Raw genomic sequence first — 21,802 nt, 5'->3', positions numbered from 1 at the left:
CATGAAGTGAAGCTTGAGAACCAATTTTCATCTTCAGGGTTAAGAGCAATTCAGCTTCTTTAAAAGGAAGGCTGGATTTGGAGAGCCTTTTTTAGTTCTGTCAGAAAGCAAAGTAGCTTTCTGTAAAGCAGAGTGGAGGTATGTAAACATCTACTGCAGCTACCACCACTGAACAACTTTCAAAGCACACCCTACATTGGCACTTCAAGTGTTAGTGCAAGCATTTGGAATTGCAGGCTGTCTCGGTGAGTAAGGTTTCTCACAAGTGCACTGTCCAAAAGGCAGCCTGAGGGAGTAAAAAAAGAAAACAGTGCAGAATAATAAAAAATCCTACTGGGAGGCCATTACAGCTTTACTGCCAGAGTAGAAGCAGCCATTAAAGTTGCCATCTTGGTGTCACATTCTTACAGTACAAGTGTAAAGTTTTAGATTTCAGGTGAAACACAAGCTGGAACATCACTGAAGCATAAAACAATCCCAAAGCCTGTGGTGTGTGCAGCAGCAGTCCTGGCACTGGGACAGTTCACAGAAAAAAAGGCAAGGGATAGAAGCAACTTTAAAAATGTATTTCACACTCAACAGACATTAATTCACAATCAGTTAAATACAAAGTTCTACTTCTGTATTTAACAAAAATACTTCAAAGTTGACATTTCATATAAGTGGCATTAATACAGACATCTACAAGCTGGGGAAGGGTCCAGGTAAGCAGGAGAAGCAAAGATTTGTACTTCAAGGGACAGTATCTCAGTTTGCAGGGTGGCTGATGATACACACATTGATGAATATCCACGATTAAAAGTCAAGTTTCAGCATTCACCTTGGACACACACAGGCAACTGCAGTGCTTACCCCGGGTGGCAGCTGGACTGAATTCCAGAATCAGCCCTTCCACCTTTCAGATCCTGCAATTCCTAGGTCAGAACAAGTCATGAGCTAGCCAGGGATCACTGACAGGTAAATGGGCTAAGCTCAGATTACTTGCAACCACAGACTAATGCTTTGCTTCGTCCTTTTGCAGAGTTCAGAGGATGATTTGTATTTGGCTTTTAGCAGTGTAGGTGTTCTTCTTTAGTCTGGTGTCCAGAATGCTGCATTCAGAGGAGTTTCCATAACTCACAGGGATATCTTGATGATCATCCATCAGCTTTAAAACCAGTGGGATATTGTAAAGATCCATAAACGGGACAATTCAACTGCCCTTTTACCCCTCCAACCAGCAGTGGAATTTGGCAAAGTGTTGCTGACTTTTGTTGTAACACCTAAATAATGTCATTCGTAGTTATATCAGAAGAAAGGCAAGAAGATTAGGACATTCAAAACCAGCTTTTTATCCTAATCAATATGGTAAAGCCAAAAATGCCCAACAGCTAAATAGAGACAGACAAACAGCATGAGGAAAAGTAACATCCCTTCCCTTAACACATGATGTAACATCTTGGGGTGAGGTGACAGAAAGGAGGAATGGATGATTCACCTGCATCCAGGCTGTTTAAAACAATTGATACTATTTTGGGAGCTGGGTCTTTAGTTAGCATAGCAGATAATTCAGGCACTAGTTAGATATACAAGAAGTTTATCAAACCATAAAGTATCATATTAAATATCCACACAAATATATGAAAGATTTGACTGGGTTCTACTTCTTTCCCTTTTTCAGGTCAAAAGGTGAATGCAAGTGTGTCATAATAAGCCAATGTCCTGCAGCTTATTATGCACCAAATAAAAAATACAGAAAATAAATGTTAATCCTATCTACTTACATTAAAAGGTAATTCTTTGAGTAAATTTCCAGACTTGCACAAAATATGCAGAGAACTGCATACAATCAGTTTCCATAAGAACAGCAGTTTCATGTAAAAGGTGGGTCAGCCTGCTAGCCAGACCTACTTTATATAAAGCTCTGGAAAATTGACACTTCAGCACTGAGGGCCTGTCCTGCTGTCACTGCAATGGCAACACAGCCACTGCCACCAGGACAAAGCCCTGGAGAAGGCCTCTTTATCCCCCACTCACCTTTGCAAATCACTCTGTGACAAGATACAGAAAAGAATAGCTCTATTAGGGAGTAACAGTGACTGACAAGATTTTAACATGCATTCAAAACTCAGGCAAGGCTGTTCAATCATAGTTCAGTGATCTCATCTGCAGTTGTCCTCCTCCTGACCTGACCACAGGAACTCGTGCCCACCCATCTGATCCGCATTCTCCGCTCCCTCATTTCAAAGCACTTGTAGTACCTCAAGCCACCTTGTCCTTCTCCCAGTCTTCTGTCACCCTGCCCACTCCAGAGGACTCTGAAATGCAGATGAGAGGAACTACAATAGCACAGCAGTGTAAACAGTAGGCCTGCCACATTTTTATTGCTGCAGGTTTGGCAAAGGGGCACTCTCCATTCTCAGGGGGAGCTTGAGGCAAACGGAGAACTGTTAAAGGTAAAAAGTGATGAACAGCAAATTTAGGAAAAGCAGTCAACCCATATCAGGGCTCTTGGAAAAACCTGTATCTGGAAGTTACTGAAAAAAATCTTGCACTTGGATGGTGGGCTTGTCCCTGCCCCTGAAGTAGTGCTGTGCAGTGGGTGATGGTCTTGTGTGACCTACTGACATGAACAAAGTCATCTTCCCACCCTTCAGAGCCTAAGGCTACTACACAGCTACCAGGACTTGTAGTTCAGGTCACAGAGGTCTCATAACTGGGGTCATTCCTTGTGCAATGTTTGATGGAGGTGAAGGTAAAGTGGTTTCTTGGTCAACAGTTGCAATTTCTTCCTTTTAAAGTCAGTGGGTTTTTTGTACCTGTAACCACAAGAAACTGCATTAATCCAAGCACTAATGGCTGTGCAGCAAGATGAAAGCAAACTAGAAAACTCATCCTGTAAAAATCTTATTACCCTCACCTTTTAAATACATCTGACAAGGCTTGCTGTAAGCAACAGTAATGAGTAGGCTTACAGGAAGAAACAGTATTTTCTCTGGATTATTATTTTTACAGAAGAAAGATTTCAATATCTAAGTGAATGTAATATTTTTGTAAGGAGATTCCCAACATAATACTCTGGATTGTAGGAGAGACCCAGTATCAGTAACGCAGTACTTCAGAAGTATTCCAGCTGACACAGACTAAGCACTCTTCCAAGAATTGCAAGATTCACCTTCTTCTTGAATAAAAAAAACAAACCCCATTCCCTCAGACCTTCAGCCACTCAACAAGGAGAGGATGCGCACCATAACCACTCAATACTGCTTTGAAATGTTCACAAAGTTAATTGCAAATGGGTATCTCATGCGTCAAATCAGATTTCCTTTGCAGAAGTTTTGTACCAAAAGACTGGAGTTGATTATTTTTTTAAATGTAGCCGATCTGACAGTCAGGCTAAGCTCCAAATTAAAATCTCCCCGACAGACTTTCATTAAATTCATACAAAATTAAATTACAAATGGCAGTACTTTATTTGGAAACTGGTCTAGTTTCTGAGAAGAGGCCTTAACCATCTTACTTGCCTAAAAGCATTCTATCTTCCCCTCTTTATTGAAAATAAAATATTCCTTATGGAAGCAAATCTAATGAATCCAAGAAACGTTCCTTAATACAACAAGTCACACATTGTAACTGAAGGGTGGTTCATTTCCTCTGTCATCGTCATCCATAACTGTGAGTCACTTACAGTTCTATAACAATTGCCCCAGGTTTAATTTCATCCATCTCCATGAAAGCAAAGCACTTGGTGCTAGTAAACCTTTTCTTAGGCTTGTAGTGTTTGAATTCAAAGAAAATAGCTGCACCTGGAGGGAAAATTAATAGAAAAGTTAGCAATTATGGCTAAGAGTTATCTGAAAACTTACCTGCCATTAAGTTGCTCTACTTAAATTGAAGGGAATTATCTCCCACACTTCTGTTATTTACTCAAAGGCTACACCATGTTCTTACAATGCTCATCACACTCCACAATTCAAACTCTTCACTCCATTGCTCATATCCAGGTACCAATGACTAAGCAGGTGATAAAGCAACTCAATACCTGTGTAGCAGAGCAGAATGCTCTGTTTTTATCTCTTTTCATTTCTCCCTTGCCTGCAAGCCATCCTAATGACCAGTTTGAAAGGGACAGGATGAAAAGGTCTATTTTTATCCTTGTCTGGATCTTGAGCCCTGCAGCAGCAGGTCAGGAGCAGCCCAGTGTCTGTGCTCCCAAAGCTCCTGGGCCCTGTTTAGGGTGTCTGGTACTGTTGTAATGTTGGGGGACACAAGACAGATAATGGACTTTGGACCTGGTTAACATAAGAGATTTGATAACAGGATGCCTTGGCAAAAGCAAACAGAACTTTGAAAACTAGACCTAGATTGCAAGATGATTAAATCAAACATGTTTACCGGAAAAAGAAAATCCCATTAAACTCTGCAAGCAGGAGATGTTATATGCATAAGTTTGTGCATGTGATTTTACCCTAATAATTATAGTACACCTTACCAGTCTCCCTGAAATAGTATATAAGCATTTGTATCCCACAATAAAATCAGATTCTGATCACCGAATCGGTCTTCTCCATCTCTCTCCATTGCCGACATGGTACCACATACCTTTTGTTAGTCTTTCAATGTGTTTCTGAATCTCAATGTCCACATTAAAATGGATGTATGTGTCCTCCTTCCTCAAAGCCACAGGAGTATCCTGCACAGGAGTCAGATCTATCCCATTCAAATCTGCAGGAAAGAAACAGCATGAGAATGGCAGAAGCTTCTCAGACTTCAAGGTTCAGCTTTAAGAGTTTTATAAATCTCTCCTAATCCTGCCACAAAAAGTTAATCCACACCTGGATGTTTCCACAAAATCTAAAAAAGGAGCAATCATACCCCTTCACAATCAGTTAATTTTCTTTCTGAGTACAACACGAAAACAGCTAAAGTTCCAGCAATACTTCACAATCAGTTAATTTTCTTTCTGAGTACAACACGAAAACAGCTAAAGTTCCAGCAATATTTCACATTAAAAATTGTATTTATCCCTCTTTTTATTTTTAAGAGTGTATTTTCTTTCTGCTGTCAGCAAGAGATTCCATTCCCTGTGCACACAGGACTCCAGAAAAGCTCCAGCCCAAGTGGGATACACACCAAAGACAGCCCTCCACACAGGGTCTGCAGGGCACAGCTGGGACAGCTCATACATCCTGTGTGTGCCCGCCTTTGTCCCTAGACACAACAAACATTATTCCTCTTGGGTTTTCCACAGAGGCATTGTAGGACTGTGGGCTGGACTCCAGCTCTCAGCACCAGCCCCATGTTTTGCTGCTCTGGCACAGCCAATATAGTTTCTCACTAAGGTTCTGCTGTTTCCAGGGGTATGTTTGTCCTGTCCTTCCTCTCATTCCCAATCCCTTTCCCTCTGGCAGAGGAAGTTGCTAACAATGCGGCCAAGATTACAGATATGGAGTGCACATGTTGTGCTTGATGCTCAGGCTAAGGCCCTGGAGCACCAGTGATTCTCTTCATCCATGACATGGGCTGGGATTGCCAGTGCTGCATCAGGAACAAACCTCTCTCCAAACCTGCAGAAGAGCAGCTTGGTTTAAAACCAAGGAAATCAGCTACTAAGTGTCTTCAGACTCCTAACAGTGGAAAAATGAGTCCTCTGATTTACTTTGCCTGACCAAAAATTTTGGAAAATAAAAGTATCAAAAGACAACATTAGCAGACTCAGCTATACCCTGCCCACACTCTCACTGTTTGATCCTATTTTCTACCTCATTACTTGGCAGCAACCATTTATAGATAAATTAGCTTGGAAACAGGGAGCATTATGTTAACAGAGACTTGCTGGGAAAGCAAGCCCAGCAATAGAGTGTCTCCTTTAGCTCCAGAAGGGAAATGCGAGCTACAGGAGCAGTTTTAGCAATGTACAATGAGACAAACACTTCAGTGGCAAGGAACAAGGAATGTTTGCTTCACAAGCCCTGGTAAGTATCCAAGGGATATTTGATATTGTGAACCTTCCTCCTGCCAGAGGATGTCTGGTGGAAGAAGCACTGATCATACATCTAACAAGTGTTTCATCCTACATTTAGTATCCAATAGCACATCTCAAGAGGACACATACAAGGTCATTATCACAACTAAAAATAACAAGAGGATCAGCTACAATTTTTACATGATAAACAAAAAAAAAATCATCTGCCTACATTTAAAGATTGTAAAGAGAACCTGAAGTAAAGCAGAACACAAGGCAAGCACAAGCAGGTTTGACTACAGAGGCTTCCTGCTAAGTGCAAAATGGGGGACAGAGATACTCCCATTAGAAAGAATGTGAATATCAAAAATCTTAGCCTCAAAAGATACCAATTATGTTACCATCTGAAACAGAGAAATCCTCATGTTGCCTATCCTGGACTGACAGAGAGAGGTTCTTCCAGATTTATGAAGCCTTTCAGCCCATCAGGCTTTGGCTGAAGCATTTCACTAGCCAGGCTAACACATTTTTTATTTTATTTCACTTGCAAGCTTTGCTTCTCAGCTTCATACCCATCCCTCTAAACCTCAAGCCCTGGTAAGATTATATTTGTATTACTACAAAATTAGTTCAATGAGAGGGCAAGAATAGAGTCAGTGGGCTGTGGTTCCCCACCTCCAGAAAGCCCAGAGACCAATAAGCATGGGGAGTACACACAGTCCAAGCAGATCTGTACTTAGGAGTCAGCTGTAGAAGCTGTGATGGAGAAGTAGGGTAAATCAGCATGGACAAGCCACCCCTGAGTGCACAGAGAGAAGTGTATCCTGCAGATACCTCCCAGTAGCTGTCAAATACAGGATTTTTCTGCCCTTGATTAAAGCAGAAGCCCTACATCCACAACAGAAGTGCCAACAAATGTTTTTCCCAGCAGGCTGAAAAGTCAATAGAGCTTTCAGAAAATGCACTCTCTCTAAAGCAGCACTGAGGAGGCAGAACAGAAATCATTACCCTTTACACTGACTGTGATGTAAGGATCAATGCACTGCCCAGCATCTTTCAGACCAATTTTCTCTATGTTGATGGTGAGTAATGTCATCCCGGGTTCAGATGGCAACCTGGGCAATAAAGTACCTGGAAAGAGTAAAGCATATTATTAACCCTGGGTGTCATCTCACAGCAGAGGTCTCACTTCTCCCATCTTCTCTCATGGAAGATGCTGTTCTTAGGGGGTTGAAACTCCAAAGATACCTATCCCAGTAATACACACCACTATGGGAATGTCTGTGCACAGACACACAACATCCTTTGATAGATTTCAAAGCCCCCCAGAAAAAACTCAGGACTGCCTCAAGTTAAATCAACTGATAAAAAACTAATGCCATAAAAATAGAGGGGAGGACTGTTTAAAGCATTATTTCTTGCCTTCAAGCAGAATAGCACTTCATAGAATTCACTTGATAGCATTTTTGAGGATTAAATTTGGGAGGTTGGATTCAATCTGCAGTTGCAGGAGGTTTAGACACTTAATCAGGAGTCCAACCCCACTGAACATGACTTGGCTCCACATTGAACATTTAGAGTGCGAGATTAAGGAGGAAAATGGCATTATTGCAAATCACACAGAACATAAGGGAACAAAAAAACTGATTCTTAAGTGCTACTGGCCTCTACTTAAGTGGGGGGAGGGGGGGAAGTAAGTGTTTGCATCCCCCAAGTTCGCGTCTACCTAAAGGAAGGACTCCCCAGCTCTGCATTAAGAACTTTTAGCATCAAAACTTGGTGGTCAGTATAAATGAATCCTCACAGTGCTGAAGAAGACAGTGCAGCTGTCCAGACTGCTCAAACTCACTAAAAGTCATGCTATTCTGTCTTCAAACATGGAGTAAGTTACTTCATGCTGAATTTAGCAAAAACTGGCACACTTCAAGCCCCTCTGCCCAGGATAGAAAAGCACCAGGATAGAAAATACTCAGGCTCATAAGCAAGTTTGAGTTACAGTTTTGGTTTTCTAACAAAAAAAAAGAAGTTATCCTAAGGCTTGAGATCTAAACAATGTAATAATTTTCTTTCACAAGTCAAATATGGGTGTTTTCTTGACACAATTTTCTCCTGTCATCTGTTTGAGGAGCTGTGGAACCACAAAGATTTCATCTTATGAGAGACTGGCTTTGCAAGAGGGACCTCGCATTCTGCTCTGAGAACTACAGGCTCAGCTTCAGCAAGATTTCATGAGCATTCCTGCATCCAATCCCCTTCTCAGAATCACGTGCAAGACTTGAATTTCTATCACAGATGCTGTATGTTTCTGTATTTTCTGTCTTGAGGTGACTCAGGGCCTCCAAAGCACTGGGTCCACACCTCTCAACACAGCACAGCAGAGCTCAGCCCAGTGTTCTGAGCAATGGGACAGGCTTCTGACTGCAGTGGGAGAAATGTTAGAGAGCAAACTTAGTAGAGAGCCCTCATGTTTGCAAAGCAGCTCATGCTCTAGTTAATCTTTCTGTTTCTTTCCTGAAGAGATGTTCAAATATAGAGTTCTTCTTTCAATCTAAGTGAAGGCAGAAGCAAGCCGGTCTTCTCTTTGGCACAAACCTTTGCTCCATCATAGGTCAGTTGTCTTCTAAAAGCAGCATGGCCCCCAAGAGCCAGGAATAACTGCAGTCTTCAGCTTTCCTGTCCATCACTCCACCCACTTGACAGAAAAATCACCTGAAAGATGCCTCAGCCTGGTGTTTATTATAAAAATTCTGGCTTAAGAGAAATTATTCTGTTCTTGAAGAATGCTTTCCAGAATGTGTGAAATTGCAGAGTTGCAAGGGACAGAAGGGCCAAAGTCTTCCAGGAGACAAGAGAACAGTAGGACAGAGAGCATCCAAGGAACACTGTTTCCTTCCTGCCCTAGCAAGAGGAACAGCCAAGCCAGCAGTGGACTAGAGCAGCTGACTGTAACCTGCCTCACATGTGCCACAGCCCCCGGCAGGCATGTGCTGGACCCTCTGCGGCCAGAGTAGGTGACAGTGCCCTCTCCATAGTACAGCTTTCCTGGGCTGGGCACCCCCCCTCTGTCAGCCACCATGGCCTAGGCCCCTGAGAAGGCTCACATTGAGGCCTTTCAGGAGAAAGCTGCAGCCACACCAGACACAACCACAGAGCATCTCTGCCAGAGAGGGATGGGAGCATCTGCAAATGAAAAGTGTCCTCCTCCAAGTAGGTTTCAGGGACAGACAGTGAGCCAGCCCAGCCGCCCACTGCCACCAAGACATAGGCATTCAGGCTCTCCACTCCCAAATCCCAGTTCAGAGAAAGGGGAAAAAAGTGCTAAGTCTCCTTCTGGGCTCACAAAGGGAAATGCCTCATAGAAGAGCACAGCACTGGAATAAAGTCATATATAACCAGGAGAAAGGTAGGAAACCTTTGCTGTTAGAGGCAGCAAGCCATTGGTCAGTTCATTGCTCCACACAGCACAGAAGTCTAATTACACAAATACTCTTTGTGTAAGATTTCCCATAAAATGTGTATTCCAGTAAATAAAATCCAGCTATACCCTTAGCTACACCACAACCCAGAACCTCTTCATTAGTACAGCAGGACCTCTAGAGAACTGTTTGAATCAACAAACATGACCTTTCCTTTTCTACTTACTGAAGGCAAATGAAGACCAACAGATAGGGGCCCAGTAGTGTGATTGTTACCAAAAATTGTCTTGTGAGGATTGGCACTAAGAGCTGGATGAAGAAGACCACAGCTACGTGAATGTGAGCACAGAAATTACTGTACATACTAAAAGGTTCTCATACCTTTGTTGGCTCCTGGGTTAGATGAATGGGGCAACGTGATAACGATGAAGCCATGCATGGAGAAGACAAGACCATGGTAAGTTAGACAGTACAGTCCACACTATGGATTAAAGGCACATCAAAGCAAGGTGTGCAACACAACTCTGTCGGTTTCAGATAGGGAAAGTTCACTTTACTCATACGGCTCACCCCAGAGCTGCAAAATGCTTTTGTTTGAGTCTTCCTGCTGTACTCGGGACAGTCAGAAGGCATCTCCATAAAATGATTTATCATGGTGAATAACAAGGACCGAGACAGCCTTTTTGGGAGCTTGGCATGAACAGCTGTAGACTGTGCATGTCCACATCAGGTCAGCCTGCAGGGGACATTTCAGCACTGTGCTTGGGATCACAACTGAGTATCATTTGTTTTCTCCAGGCATAAGTAATGCAACACCCCAGCTCTTTTAACCATTATTCCAGTACTGGTTTCCTTACTTATCTCATTCCTGAAATACAAAGTTTGCCAGACAGCTCTGAAACTAGAAACTTGTTTCTTCTGCAAAGAAATTACACCAGGAGCTAAAGGAACCAGGAACACTAAAGAACCTTTGTTACAACATTTAAATTAACAAAACCTGAAACTACATGAAGACCTTCTCTAGAATCTGTTGGTATATCCAGTTCTACAAAGTGCTTTCACATGGACAAGGACTTCAGCTATGAAAATCAAAACTCCCCTCTTTCTTCTCTCACAGCCTGCCTTCACTCTAAGCCACTGTCTCACCAAACAATGCAACACAATAATAAGCAGCAACAACTTCTCACATCTCTAGAAAGATGTGCTGCTCCTTGCAGGAGAAACATTGCCACAGTCTATATTTGAACACATTTGAAATGCTTCACATAGTTAAAGTGCACCAGGATGAAAATATCACGTCTGAGTCAGAATTAAAGGCTAATTATTTGAAGTAGATGGTACCACCTTCACAGGTTCTCTATATAACTGTTTCACAGTAAGATATTGTTTGCTGGGAAAAAAATTCACTGGCCACCCTTGTGGTTTTCCAGTACAGCATTTAGGATTTGTTTACATGAGCCTGTAGCTTCCCACCCAAACTTTTCAAATCAGAGGTGGAAAAAGGAGCTTTTTAAAGCCAGAGCTCAGAGATGCTACAGAGGCTGGCATGGCAAGGCTAGTGCCCCTACCTGGAACTCTAGCAGGAAAAGAGTTTGGAGTCCCTGCTCGAGCTCCTCCTTCCTCATCATCCTCCTCAAACTCCAAGTGTTCCTCTTCTCCAGGTGCTAAAATCTTCCTGTAAAACACAAGAAAGAAGAAATGAGACCAACACTCACTCATCACCCATCTGCCAACTCACAAGCCAGCACCTGAGCATGGACAACACTCTTTAATGTCATTTCATACTTAACTTCTACCACTACCTACAGACTTTGACAGAGATTGCAGGAGCTCAGACCAATAGAAAGCACAGAGCCTAAAGCCAGGAGATGACACTGGAAATTACAGAGAGATGTAGGGACACAACAAGTACTGATTTCACCAAAAGTATAGTCTTGATTTTTAGTGGTACCTAGACAAACAGAGTTTGAAAGTTCTTTTATTACTCCATTTACACAAAGCAGTCCGGCAAGCAGATGGCTCTAGAAATGTGTTTCAGACACACCAGGCCCAGACTGTACTCCCTTTCAAGTACATATCTTTACATGAAGTGATGCGCAAGAAGTTCTCTCTTACCTGAGTGGGACAGGCTGAACATCAAAGGGGAACTCCTTATTGTAAGTGAGGATATTCTTTAAGACTGCAGAGAAGAGAAAAAATAAAAATCCATACTCATAAACCAGCACTACTACTTTGCACAGCTATGTCCATTCTGAGAGCATCTTCACACACAAATAATAATAATAACAATAATAATGATAATAATCTTAAAATAATAAGATCATACAAAAAACACCCCTCTTCTCTTATATTTTAAGCACCAGCACAACTATGATCAAAGCTATATTACTCTAACATTCAGACAGGTGAACTGCAACTGCAGTACAAGATTACTACTAACACACCACACAGACAGGTAAGATAAATTTGGCAATAACCAAAATCTTAATGAGAAAAGGCTACAGCCCCTAGGGTGAGGGTAGCAATCTTTGGTGGCTGTTGAGAGCAGGGTGGTGGCATTACTGGCACCAGCTCCAAACAGACTGAGATTACCTGAGCTGACACATGTGGGTGCACATTCAGGCGGCCACCATGGGAGACCAAGTGCGCTGCTAGCACAAAGGTTTGGTGAGATTTTCTACTTCTTCAGTCATGTGTTTTGGGGGTTTTGTTTGGTGGTGGTGATGCCTTTGTTTGTGTTTTCTTTTTATCTGCCCTGATATGTCTGGGCAGATTGGTGAAATTCAGGAGAGATAAAGTACAACATCTGGGAACCAAGCCCCAGAGACTTCGTCTATACTTTCAGAATTTCATGCAGAATGGCTTTGCTGTTTATATTGGAAATTTGCTCACACTTTATTAATTCCAACTTTAGCTGCCATTTCCAAACACAACTACCAGTGAAAGAGAAATTTCCAAAGACATGTGAAAGAAATAAGCATTTCATCATGGTTAAAGGGCCTAAAAATTTACAAGAGGACACCTGCAGGGAGAGGCACTCTCCCACCAGACAATGAATATCCCAGACTGGTAGGGGGAGCAGAGCTAAAAACCCCTGACTCCCCTCAGAGAGCTTCACTTCACCATAAGCACTCTCAGAGCAGAGGAATTCTCCCCTTAAGACTTCTGAATGAAAACAAAACTCTTTTCAAACAACATTCAGATTACACAAATACCAAGAGGTAGTTAAATACCAGTTATCTTAAATGCCATTGCCAGGCCCCTCTGAGCACACTACAACTCAGCCAGTGCAGGAGAGCTTTCCTGTCTGCCTTCACATTCCCATCAGCCAGCCTGGACTCCTGCATTAGCTTACTAGACACCATCTGAATGCTCTAAGAATAAATTACTCCTCTGGGAAACTATAAAGAAACCAAAAAGTCTTTCCAGTCTTTACTCATACTGATTTTTTTCTGATTTTTGTGCTACAACATGAGAGGTTAACCAGTGTCTGATCCCAGCCAGTCACAATACATAAATACAGAGAAAGGTTTAAAGTGCCTTCATTCAGAGCTTTGATGAGAGACAAAACTGACACAATGTCTCTCTCTCCAAAGACTTCTGCTCTGAGTGACCAGTAATGTAGATCTCAACATGAATCTGAAGAATCACAGCCACTTCCTACCAGAAAAGCAGCTGATCAACAGCAGTCAGTCATCTCCCAGTGCTGCTGAGGTTCAGGAGAAGAAGGTGATTTTTATTACTCTCAGAATTCCCCAGCTCTCAGAGAGATACATCATATCAGAAACAGAAAGTGAAACTACCCAAGGAGGAAAAACCTCAGTGAAGTGAGATCTCTTACAGATCATAGGCACATTAAACAGAAGAGACAGGCGTCACAGTAGCTCTCCTCCCACTTTCCAAAGGTTCACAAGTGCTAGACTCCTCTCTTCTACTAATCAGGTCCCCTTACAAGCAAAAAAACCCTCCTCCTAATTAATTTCAGTCATCACTAGAGGGCCCAAAAAGCTCTACTGACATGAGCCCAGGCAAGAGGCAAACAGTTCTAGAGCACCTAAAATCCTGCTGCTTTTGCCCGAGGCTGAGCACCCCTGTCTTGCCAGGAACAAATGTGGTGCTGAATATTCAGCTCAGAAGCAGAGCCTCTTGCCTTTTGCTGTACAAAAGCTGTGGCTCAAGTTTTTAAACAGCTTTCAATTCTTGTCTCACCACCAATGGCAAATAATTTTGCAAAGTTGTAACACAGCAATTTAAGTGCTCCTTTAAAGATCAACAGGATAAGCAACAGGCCCACCGCACTCAGCCTGGTGAAATACTTATTCAAAGCCACAGAGAAAAAGCTAAGCAATAAAACTTGGAGGAAAAGGAAAATCCTCTTTGCATCTGCCAAAAGTATGAGCTTCAGTTGATTCAAATAAAAATACCAGATCACAGGAAAACAAATTAGGTTAATATAAACAGCAATCTCCCTTGTAATGCTGCGTAAAACATCCAAGCTTTAAAAGACCGGTTTGGGCTTTTTTGGATCTCTGTTTCATTTTCAAAACCACAATTGCCTCTGGGAAAAAAAGCCTTGTAATGTTGTAATGTTGCTGCTTGAGAACATGATTCCCAGAAAATTCTCCACAAGTGCAACTAATGGATCACAGCATCACGGCCTCCATCTGTGCTGCATTTCCAACAGAAAACTTTTTAAAATAGTGTTCTGCAGGCTCTTGCACAGAAGTTGTCTTTTCTTTCGTGACTTTGGACAGTCTCACTTTGACTTGCATAGAATCATAGAATCTCCTGAGTTGGAATGGACCCTCAAGGATCATCACAGTCCAGCTCCTGGCTCTGCACAGAACACCCCAGGGATCACACCACGAGCCTGAAAGCATTGTCCCAACAGTTCTTAAACTCTGTCAGGTGGGTGTTGTGACCACTTCCCTAGGGATCCTCTTCCAGTGCCCAACCATCCTCTGGGTACAGCACCTTTTCCTGATCTCCAACCTAAACCTCCCCTGACAACTTCAGGACATTCCCTCAGGTCCTGTCACTGTGATCACAGAGCACAGATCAGTGCCTGCCCCTCATGAGGAAGTTTTAACAGCAGTCTACTCCAGCCTGAACAGATGAAGTGACGTCAACTACTACTCATAAGGCTATCCTTCGAGGCCCTTCACCATCCTCATAGTCTGATTTTACCAGCAGTTGGCTCTTTCTTGAAAGTTTTCAAAAGAAATTATCAACATAAGCCAGAAGATCAGGACATATTAACCTGGTAAAGACTACTGTCCATTTAGATTTTCTGTGACATTGATTTTTTCTGATACCTATACTTTTTTTTTTTTAATAAACAACATAAAATAATTCAGACACCATGCTCTGCAGTACAACCCAGTATCCACTTGTCTTATCACTCAGGCACAAGGGATGCCCCAGCCCACCCATTTGTACTGTGCATTCTAACACTGGTATAAGCTTCCACAAAGAAATGGATTTGAAATCCAGTGTGTTAACAATGACTTCACACAGCACAGGCTCAAAAGAGCTATTTGTATGTATGGAACCACCTGTAGCATTATTCCACAACAAACTATTCAGTGACAAATTCTATAAAAAAACAGAAGTAGCCAACTGCTTCACTTTCCAATCTGCATGAAATGCAAGCTCGAATAGAAAAAGTTAAAACTCAACAGCACAAGATTAAGGGAAAAGAAAAAAGGAAATCTAAGGGTCCTGGTTGTTATAACAACACCAAAATCATTCTGACAGCTTCAGGCACAAAAGTAATTAAAACAAGCCACATTGTGTGAATAGCTGTTTTGTATGAATAGCTGTTTTTGTTCCACCCTAATTGAATGGCTTGACCTAACAAAGGAATCACTTATTTACATTGCCAGCCCAGATTTTTTTAGCTTCTTCTGGTGGGATGCAAAAGAAAACTGACAACATGCAAATTAAAACACTTCACAGTGCATTTTATGAAATGGCTGGTATTGGCCTGATTAAGATTTACTCTATTCAAGACACACTTAAAAACCACAAAACAAAGGCACAATTCAGAAAGAAAGAGGCCAGAACTATCCAAGACAGCAGCATTAGGAACATCAATTTTCAATTGTTGTTGTAGAAGCACCTGTTCTCCTCCAAGGAAAATAACTCAGTGTATTTGAAAACTGATGGCCACACACTCTTCCTCAGTTTTAATATAGTTGCTTGTTGTATAAGGTGTGGGCTGAGTTCACTTCACACTGCTAAGCAGTTTTTTTGACAGCAAAAAACCAATTCTGTGATGGAGGGCAAGATAAGCAACAGGACTGTTGCACCATAATTGAAATTTTGGACAAGATTCCTGTCTCTCTTCCATCACTGAGTCATTCACAGGCCATTTGCACAATGGAGTCTAAAATCCACAGTCATTCAATGATTACAACATTTTAAATACTTTGTAAACAGCGAGCAGCAAAATCTACAGAAAAATCCCAAGCCAGAATTCAGAGGCCAGACATGCAACATGTAGAGTGAGGAAGACCAAATATTCCAACACAGTTAAATCCTTTCCTGAGTTATGGTCTTCACCCATAAGACCCAGCAGTTTCATAACACACCTTCACTTTGCACTTTCAAGGAACAGTTCAAAAGCATTTGGACTCTATGTTTTGGTAGAGATATTAGGAAGCTTAGCTGAATGCTCCACCTCTTAACAAGGTCCCCTGTAGGATCCTGTGCAGAGAAGCTCAGCCTACTTATGAAGGGGAAACACTTGCCTGCCTATCATATTTATCCCCAACATGCTGCTTAATGAAACAATTGTGTTATAAGCAAAATAAAACCAACTTCAGTCAGCATGAAAGAAGCTCTTCCACATTTCCTGTTCCCTGAGAATTGCAGAAACATTAACATTCAGGATAATATTGCTTAGATGTGGAAGCTCTAATCATAAGGATGCTTTGAAAAAAAAGTAGCCACTGTTACAGGAAGGAAAATTAAGCAGATAAATAGATACTTCCTATATGAAAAAGTTATTTCTGGATTGACATACCAAGACCTGACCCAACATCAGCTGGAAAAAAACATCACACAAAACTCTTCAAAAGACTGACTCACATCCTCATTTTGACTCTCACCTTCGCTGGTCTGGTAGCATTACAGTGGGAGGTGATAGGTGATTGGCTACCATAAGCACAAGTTAAATACTTTCAGAAGAAAAAAATAAATTTCATGCTGCAAGAAGGAAGACCACAAAGTGGTGAAATACAGTTCAAATAAGAAATGCGCAGGTAAATTATACAATGTACTACTGATAGCTTAAAATACTATTTTGTGCAAAAATTAGCAGTGCCCAAATTGCTTATTTGAAAATGAAGATTAATCTATTATCTGAAACATTTGTGTTACTGTACTTTTAAATTACTCACATTACATTCCTTAATACACATCAGATTTTCTCTGTGTGGTAACAGACACTTGGAATAAGCACCTAAACCCAGCATCACTGTTGAACCGCAGTGTGGTTAATCAGTATTCCTGCTGCTGTCATGATAAATGGCACTCAAAATACAAAGATACCACTTACTTGGTTCCAACTTCTTCAGATCCTCAAGCTTAAACTCATCCTGTGACTGGGTGGACTAGGACAGGACAAAGAAAGAGTCAGATCTTCATATGCACCTCCCTCATCTCAGAATAAGCATGCAAGGTGCTTCCTTTGCTCAAGCACACCAAGTTACTACAAAGCTACATCCCCCCAGAAAATCTCCCCAACAAAAGGCAGGCTCACAGGTGAGGCAGAGACTATGTCACTTCTCAGTTATTAAGAACAAACTTGTCCAATATTCCAAGCTCTAATGAAATATAAATATTTTTAAAGCAACTCATTGTAAATTCTTCCTTACTGCACACAGGAACATTCACATTTCAAGACACGCGTCCAACATTGTGACACTGGCAGAAATTACAGTTCACAGGATGAGCTTGACAAAACTCAGCTAAGAACTCACTGAAAATAGAAGAGGAATTCCCATCTTTCTTTTCTCCAGCTCTGATGATGGTTTCCTCCTCTGTCTGTGGCACATACATGTACAATTCTCAGTAAACCTATCTGACTTATTAATTCAACAGAGAAGTTCCTAATTTTTTATTCTGAGGTAGCTCACCAACAGTTTGGTAAGATTAGTTTATTGTGAGACAAGTGGCAGAGCTGGCATAAAAAGAAGTGGAAATAAGAGGACTGACACTGGACATTCTCTTCTGATTGGATGGTCAGGTCTTACCTATTATGTCATTGCACCCTTGGCGTCCCTTAAGATTGCCCATTGTTTTCAACATTTAAGGTCCAATTAGATTTTTTTTCTTGATTTTGTCCAAGACTGAATAGGGACCTTCTGCAAGACTGGGTAAGGATACTAAAGCAGCTATATCCTTAGTGTTAGGAGAGTGGCAAAAGGTGAGCACACTCACTGCTTTAAGCTCTGCTAAGAAATCATAACCTCCCCAAAGTGAAATGGGCAAGAAGTTCTTGTACCCTTTCACAACCTTATAAAATCCCTTGACTTACTGCTGGGGAATCAACACCAAGGAAGAGTGTTCTTGTGTAACATCACCTCTCCGGCTTGGCAGGTTATGACATGTCTGCAGCTTCTGCTGCTGCTCCCAGGTGTGACCTGACCCACAAAGCTGTTCCATAGTGGAACATGCAGGTCCTCCTCAAAGTCACAGTGACTCTAAGCAAATGAAACATTCTTCAAACACCCCAGGTTAGATCAAAATAGAATGACAGGTGGAGGTAACCAAATAATTCTGCAAATTCTACACAGCCTCAAGACTAGTCAGCCCCCATCTCATGAGTCCAGCATGCTGTATCCCAGCCTTTCAGACAACTGCAGGCAGCACCCTGTCCAGCAAAATGAAGTACTTGGCAGTGCTGCTGGGAGTAACTTGATGCAAAATTTGCCTGTCATCACTCTTTCTTGGCAAAGAGGTAATCCACTAACCCAGTCGTTGATTTATCCCTTCCCCATCCGTGGTCTTTTGGAAATTTCTCTCACTTGTTTTTGTTTTGGGGATAAGCATGTATTGAGAAAAAAACTATATCCACTCCCATGACATCTACTTTCAATCCAGAAAGGAAGCCCAAAGAGTAGTTTACAAATTATTGTTTTCCCACATTTTCCTAGAGCACTGCCAGTTTTCATGACAGCTAAAAAGTAACTTTTATTTTACACACACACACACATTCTTCTTTCTGGTCTATTATGAAGCAGCTGAGTAAGTCTAAGAGTCATTCTGGTGATCTTTTTAACCTCGCACACAGGTTAGGAAGAGAAACAAAACAGTTCAGAAGGATGAAAATGAGGCAGAGAACCAAAGACACAAAATGTGGAGTTAAATTCCTGTACAAGCACCAACACATGCTCACGTAAGTACTTGCAGCCTTTCTTAAGGCAGTCACCTGGGCCATCACGATGACGGCCTGGAAATTCCAAGTGTCCACTTCATTTTCAGAAGTTTGGGTATTTCTGAAGACAGTAAACAAGTTTTAAAAAGCTCTACAGCTTTTATTTGCTGCTAAAGTATGAAGTCAGGAAAAAGAGCTATACCTGTAAAGCTGCACTCCTCAGTTCCAAGCATGTTGCAATTTTAGCTATGGTTTTCTGAAATGGAAAAAAAAATAATTTAGTACTGAAACTGTATTTGTCCAGATTGATACTTTTACAGAATGTAAACACAAACAGCTGCCTTTTTTTTGAACCTTTTTTTTGAAAAGGTTTCAGGTCTACTGTTCAGTACCAGACCACTGAGCATCAGAAGCTTTTTTTTATAGACAAGCAGGATTTACTGAAAGCACAATAGGTGAAAGACATCTGCCACTTAACTCCCCTTCCACAGCCCAACAACACAGATGGGGGTTCACTCTGTAGAAACTGTAATAATGCTTACCACATCATAAACTGTTTATAAACTCAACTGCTCTCAGGTGACAGGAGACTGAAAAAAAAAAAAATCCAAGCCAAGCAGCCTATTACCTCCTGAGAACCTGAGTGGTTTGTGCTGATTTGCCCTTTTAGGAGCCAGGCCTACAGCTCCCAACCTCAGCAGACCAAGTCCACCCACATCAGACATTAGAGCTGCCCAGTATCTCAGCCCTTAAAAAAACACAGCCCACTCCTGTGGGTTTTGGTGGGAGAGGAAGCCTAAAGGTGGATTTTTTTTCTAACTCTCTATTTTTGTGATTTTAAGAGATTTAAACTGTGAGTGAATAATGGAATATATGCCTGAATTCAAACTTGTCAGCAATCTAAAATATCTGTGAGCAGAACTGTGAAGTAATTTCTCATTTTCATTTAAAACTGCAGAAGAGAGGGAAGGGCTTCAGAATAGCTCATTGCAAGGAATCTTGCTTTGAAGACAGTTTTAAGCTTTTATGTCTCACAAAGTAAGATGCTCCAACAAGACACATTTGTTTCTGTTACTACCAGTGGAAATGAGGAGTTAAGACTTCCATTAGTGACACGAAGAGGATACAATTGTATTTTTCCTGACCATCACAAGTTTGTTATTTTTGTGAAGAAAAACTCAGACAATGTGCAGTAATAAGTGCCAGATATAAACTCAAAATACTCTGTGAAACGTTTATAGGGCAAGAAAACCAGCAACAACGAAGCTATAAAGAGGTTTACTTTCAAATTAAATTTCCCCCCAGAAGGAAGATTAAAGTTGAAATACACACTTGTAACTCATTCTCTCTTTTTAAATCAGGCAGTATAAAAACAGCTTCTCCACAAACTGGATGCAAGGCAAGGAAAAGATTTCCAAGAGCACAATTCTAGCATCAAAGAACTTCAAGAGTATGGGCACCTGGCAATCTATGCAGTGACAGTCAAATCCAAAAGGTGGGTTATATTTTTTGGACTCCAAGAGGTTGGTGACAGCAGATAAAAACTACGCTTGTTTTCGAAGATGCCTCTCCCATCACCTGTTCTGGCTGTCCCGCAAAGTGGTGTCACAAATCCTTCTCAATCTGCTCCTAGGCCCCCAGTAATTTCAACTAAGTGACTGCAGCTTCAGTTCACCTTAGGCCACACTGCAAGTTGAAAGAGTTCAGAAGCTGAATCGTCAGTCAGTCACACATCAATACCTCAAGGGCAGAGCCAACAGCTGGAGTGTGCAAAAGCCTCAGATATCTGACTTTTGTCTGCCACTACAGGCTCATCAAAGTTCTTGAAGCCATTTCTTCCCAGCTGGCATCTCTCCTTGACATTGTTACAATATGGCACTAGGCCAGACTTTATATCTTCATAATTTTTTATTACTGTCCATTGTATGGCAGTCTTTCAAAAACTTTAGTTCTTCTGAGCACCTTCCCAAAAAGCAGCGAGTGATGCCTATTAACACAGGACACATTGTTCAGTCAACAACCTCCCTCCTCCCCAAAATAAATTCTGCTAATACAACAGAGACCCATGACTGCATCTCCAGCAAAGCTTGAAAAAATACAGGTATTTGGAGATAGAAAAGAGCATACAAAGTCCTGAGTCCACTTTGAGACTTTCAGACCTACACCGCATATGTGGGCGTTGTGGATTTGTTTACATGTACTGCCAGGCTGGGGGGGAGGACACCAAGTAGTACTGCAGAAGCAGATTCTCAGTGCCTAGAATGAGAACACACTACAGCCATCTAATCAGCTGCAGTATAACAAAAGGAATTCCTTTTTCTATTTGTGAACATCTGGAAAACTATTTCTGCAAAGGTAGATTCTTAAAGAGAAAGGTGTGAAATAATGTGTAAAAGAAAGGAATCCACAGGTTCCCTAGGGGAGGGGAATCTCTGAGGTTTGACTACAGCTCCAGCATTTGCAAAAGTCCAGCTGTTCCAATGGTTAGGGTGTTGACTGCTGAGCAAAGAACATGCCCATTCTGCATAAGATCAAAATTCCTCCACTTGCACAACAGAAAGAGGGCTATAAGTTTGCAGGGTACCAGCACACAGCACACAGACTCTATGCCCCATCACAGAACCAGAACATGTAAACAGATTTTCACCTGCCTCTGCCCCTCCTGGTCTCTCTTTAAGCCCACACCATAAGGGAGATCTCAAAAGCACTGCTCAACCCCTATCTCCTGTGTCAACTCACCAATAAATTCAACAACTCCACGACTCTCTATTCTGCAGATTTATAACTGTGTGTTCTGAAAACTGCCCAAACTAGGAACCCCTCACAGAACAAAGAGTAATACAAAATGTGTGTCCTCCGGCTCCTAGGAGCTGAAGGGCAAAAATGGCTCTAGAAACAGATTAACTTAAGAGAGTTTGGGAGTCTTAAAATAGTAAAGAATAGGTTTTATATGGAATCTATTGAAATATGGCAAGCTCCCAGCAGGCATTATTCATAACTATTTTTTAAGGGACCACACCCAACCCAAAAGTTAAACATGCAGCTAAACACTGCTATCAT

General features: G+C 41.6%; 1 protein-coding gene across 3 annotated transcripts in view; it reads right to left on the bottom strand.

Moving 5' to 3' along the window:
• Window positions 1-545: 545 nt before the first annotated feature.
• Window positions 546-21,802, bottom strand: part of AIDA (axin interactor, dorsalization associated) — a 29,028-nt gene continuing 7,771 nt past the window's right edge. Inside the window, exons 3-11 of one of the 3 annotated variants that reach the window (XM_039705800.1) lie at window positions 18,945-18,998; window positions 16,922-16,976; window positions 11,476-11,539; window positions 10,929-11,035; window positions 9,742-9,753; window positions 6,953-7,075; window positions 4,582-4,704; window positions 3,668-3,785; window positions 546-2,798 (exon numbers count right to left, since the gene is read on the bottom strand). In XM_039705800.1, the coding sequence (XP_039561734.1) occupies window positions 2,702-2,798; window positions 3,668-3,785; window positions 4,582-4,704; window positions 6,953-7,075; window positions 9,742-9,753; window positions 10,929-11,035; window positions 11,476-11,539; window positions 16,922-16,976; window positions 18,945-18,998 (753 nt within the window). In that variant the 3' untranslated portion in view covers window positions 546-2,701. The remainder of the gene's footprint in view (window positions 2,799-3,667; window positions 3,786-4,581; window positions 4,705-6,952; window positions 7,076-9,741; window positions 9,754-10,928; window positions 11,036-11,475; window positions 11,540-16,921; window positions 16,977-18,944; window positions 18,999-21,802) is intronic. The other 2 variants (XM_039705802.1, XM_039705803.1) reach the window with 2 other exon arrangements.

The sequence above is a fragment of the Passer montanus genome, unplaced genomic scaffold (assembly GCF_014805655.1).
Source record: "Passer montanus isolate IOZ18808 unplaced genomic scaffold, ASM1480565v1 scaffold185, whole genome shotgun sequence".
Lineage (NCBI taxonomy): Eukaryota > Metazoa > Chordata > Aves > Passeriformes > Passeridae > Passer > Passer montanus.
This window is presented reverse-complemented; position numbering and strand designations above follow the sequence as displayed.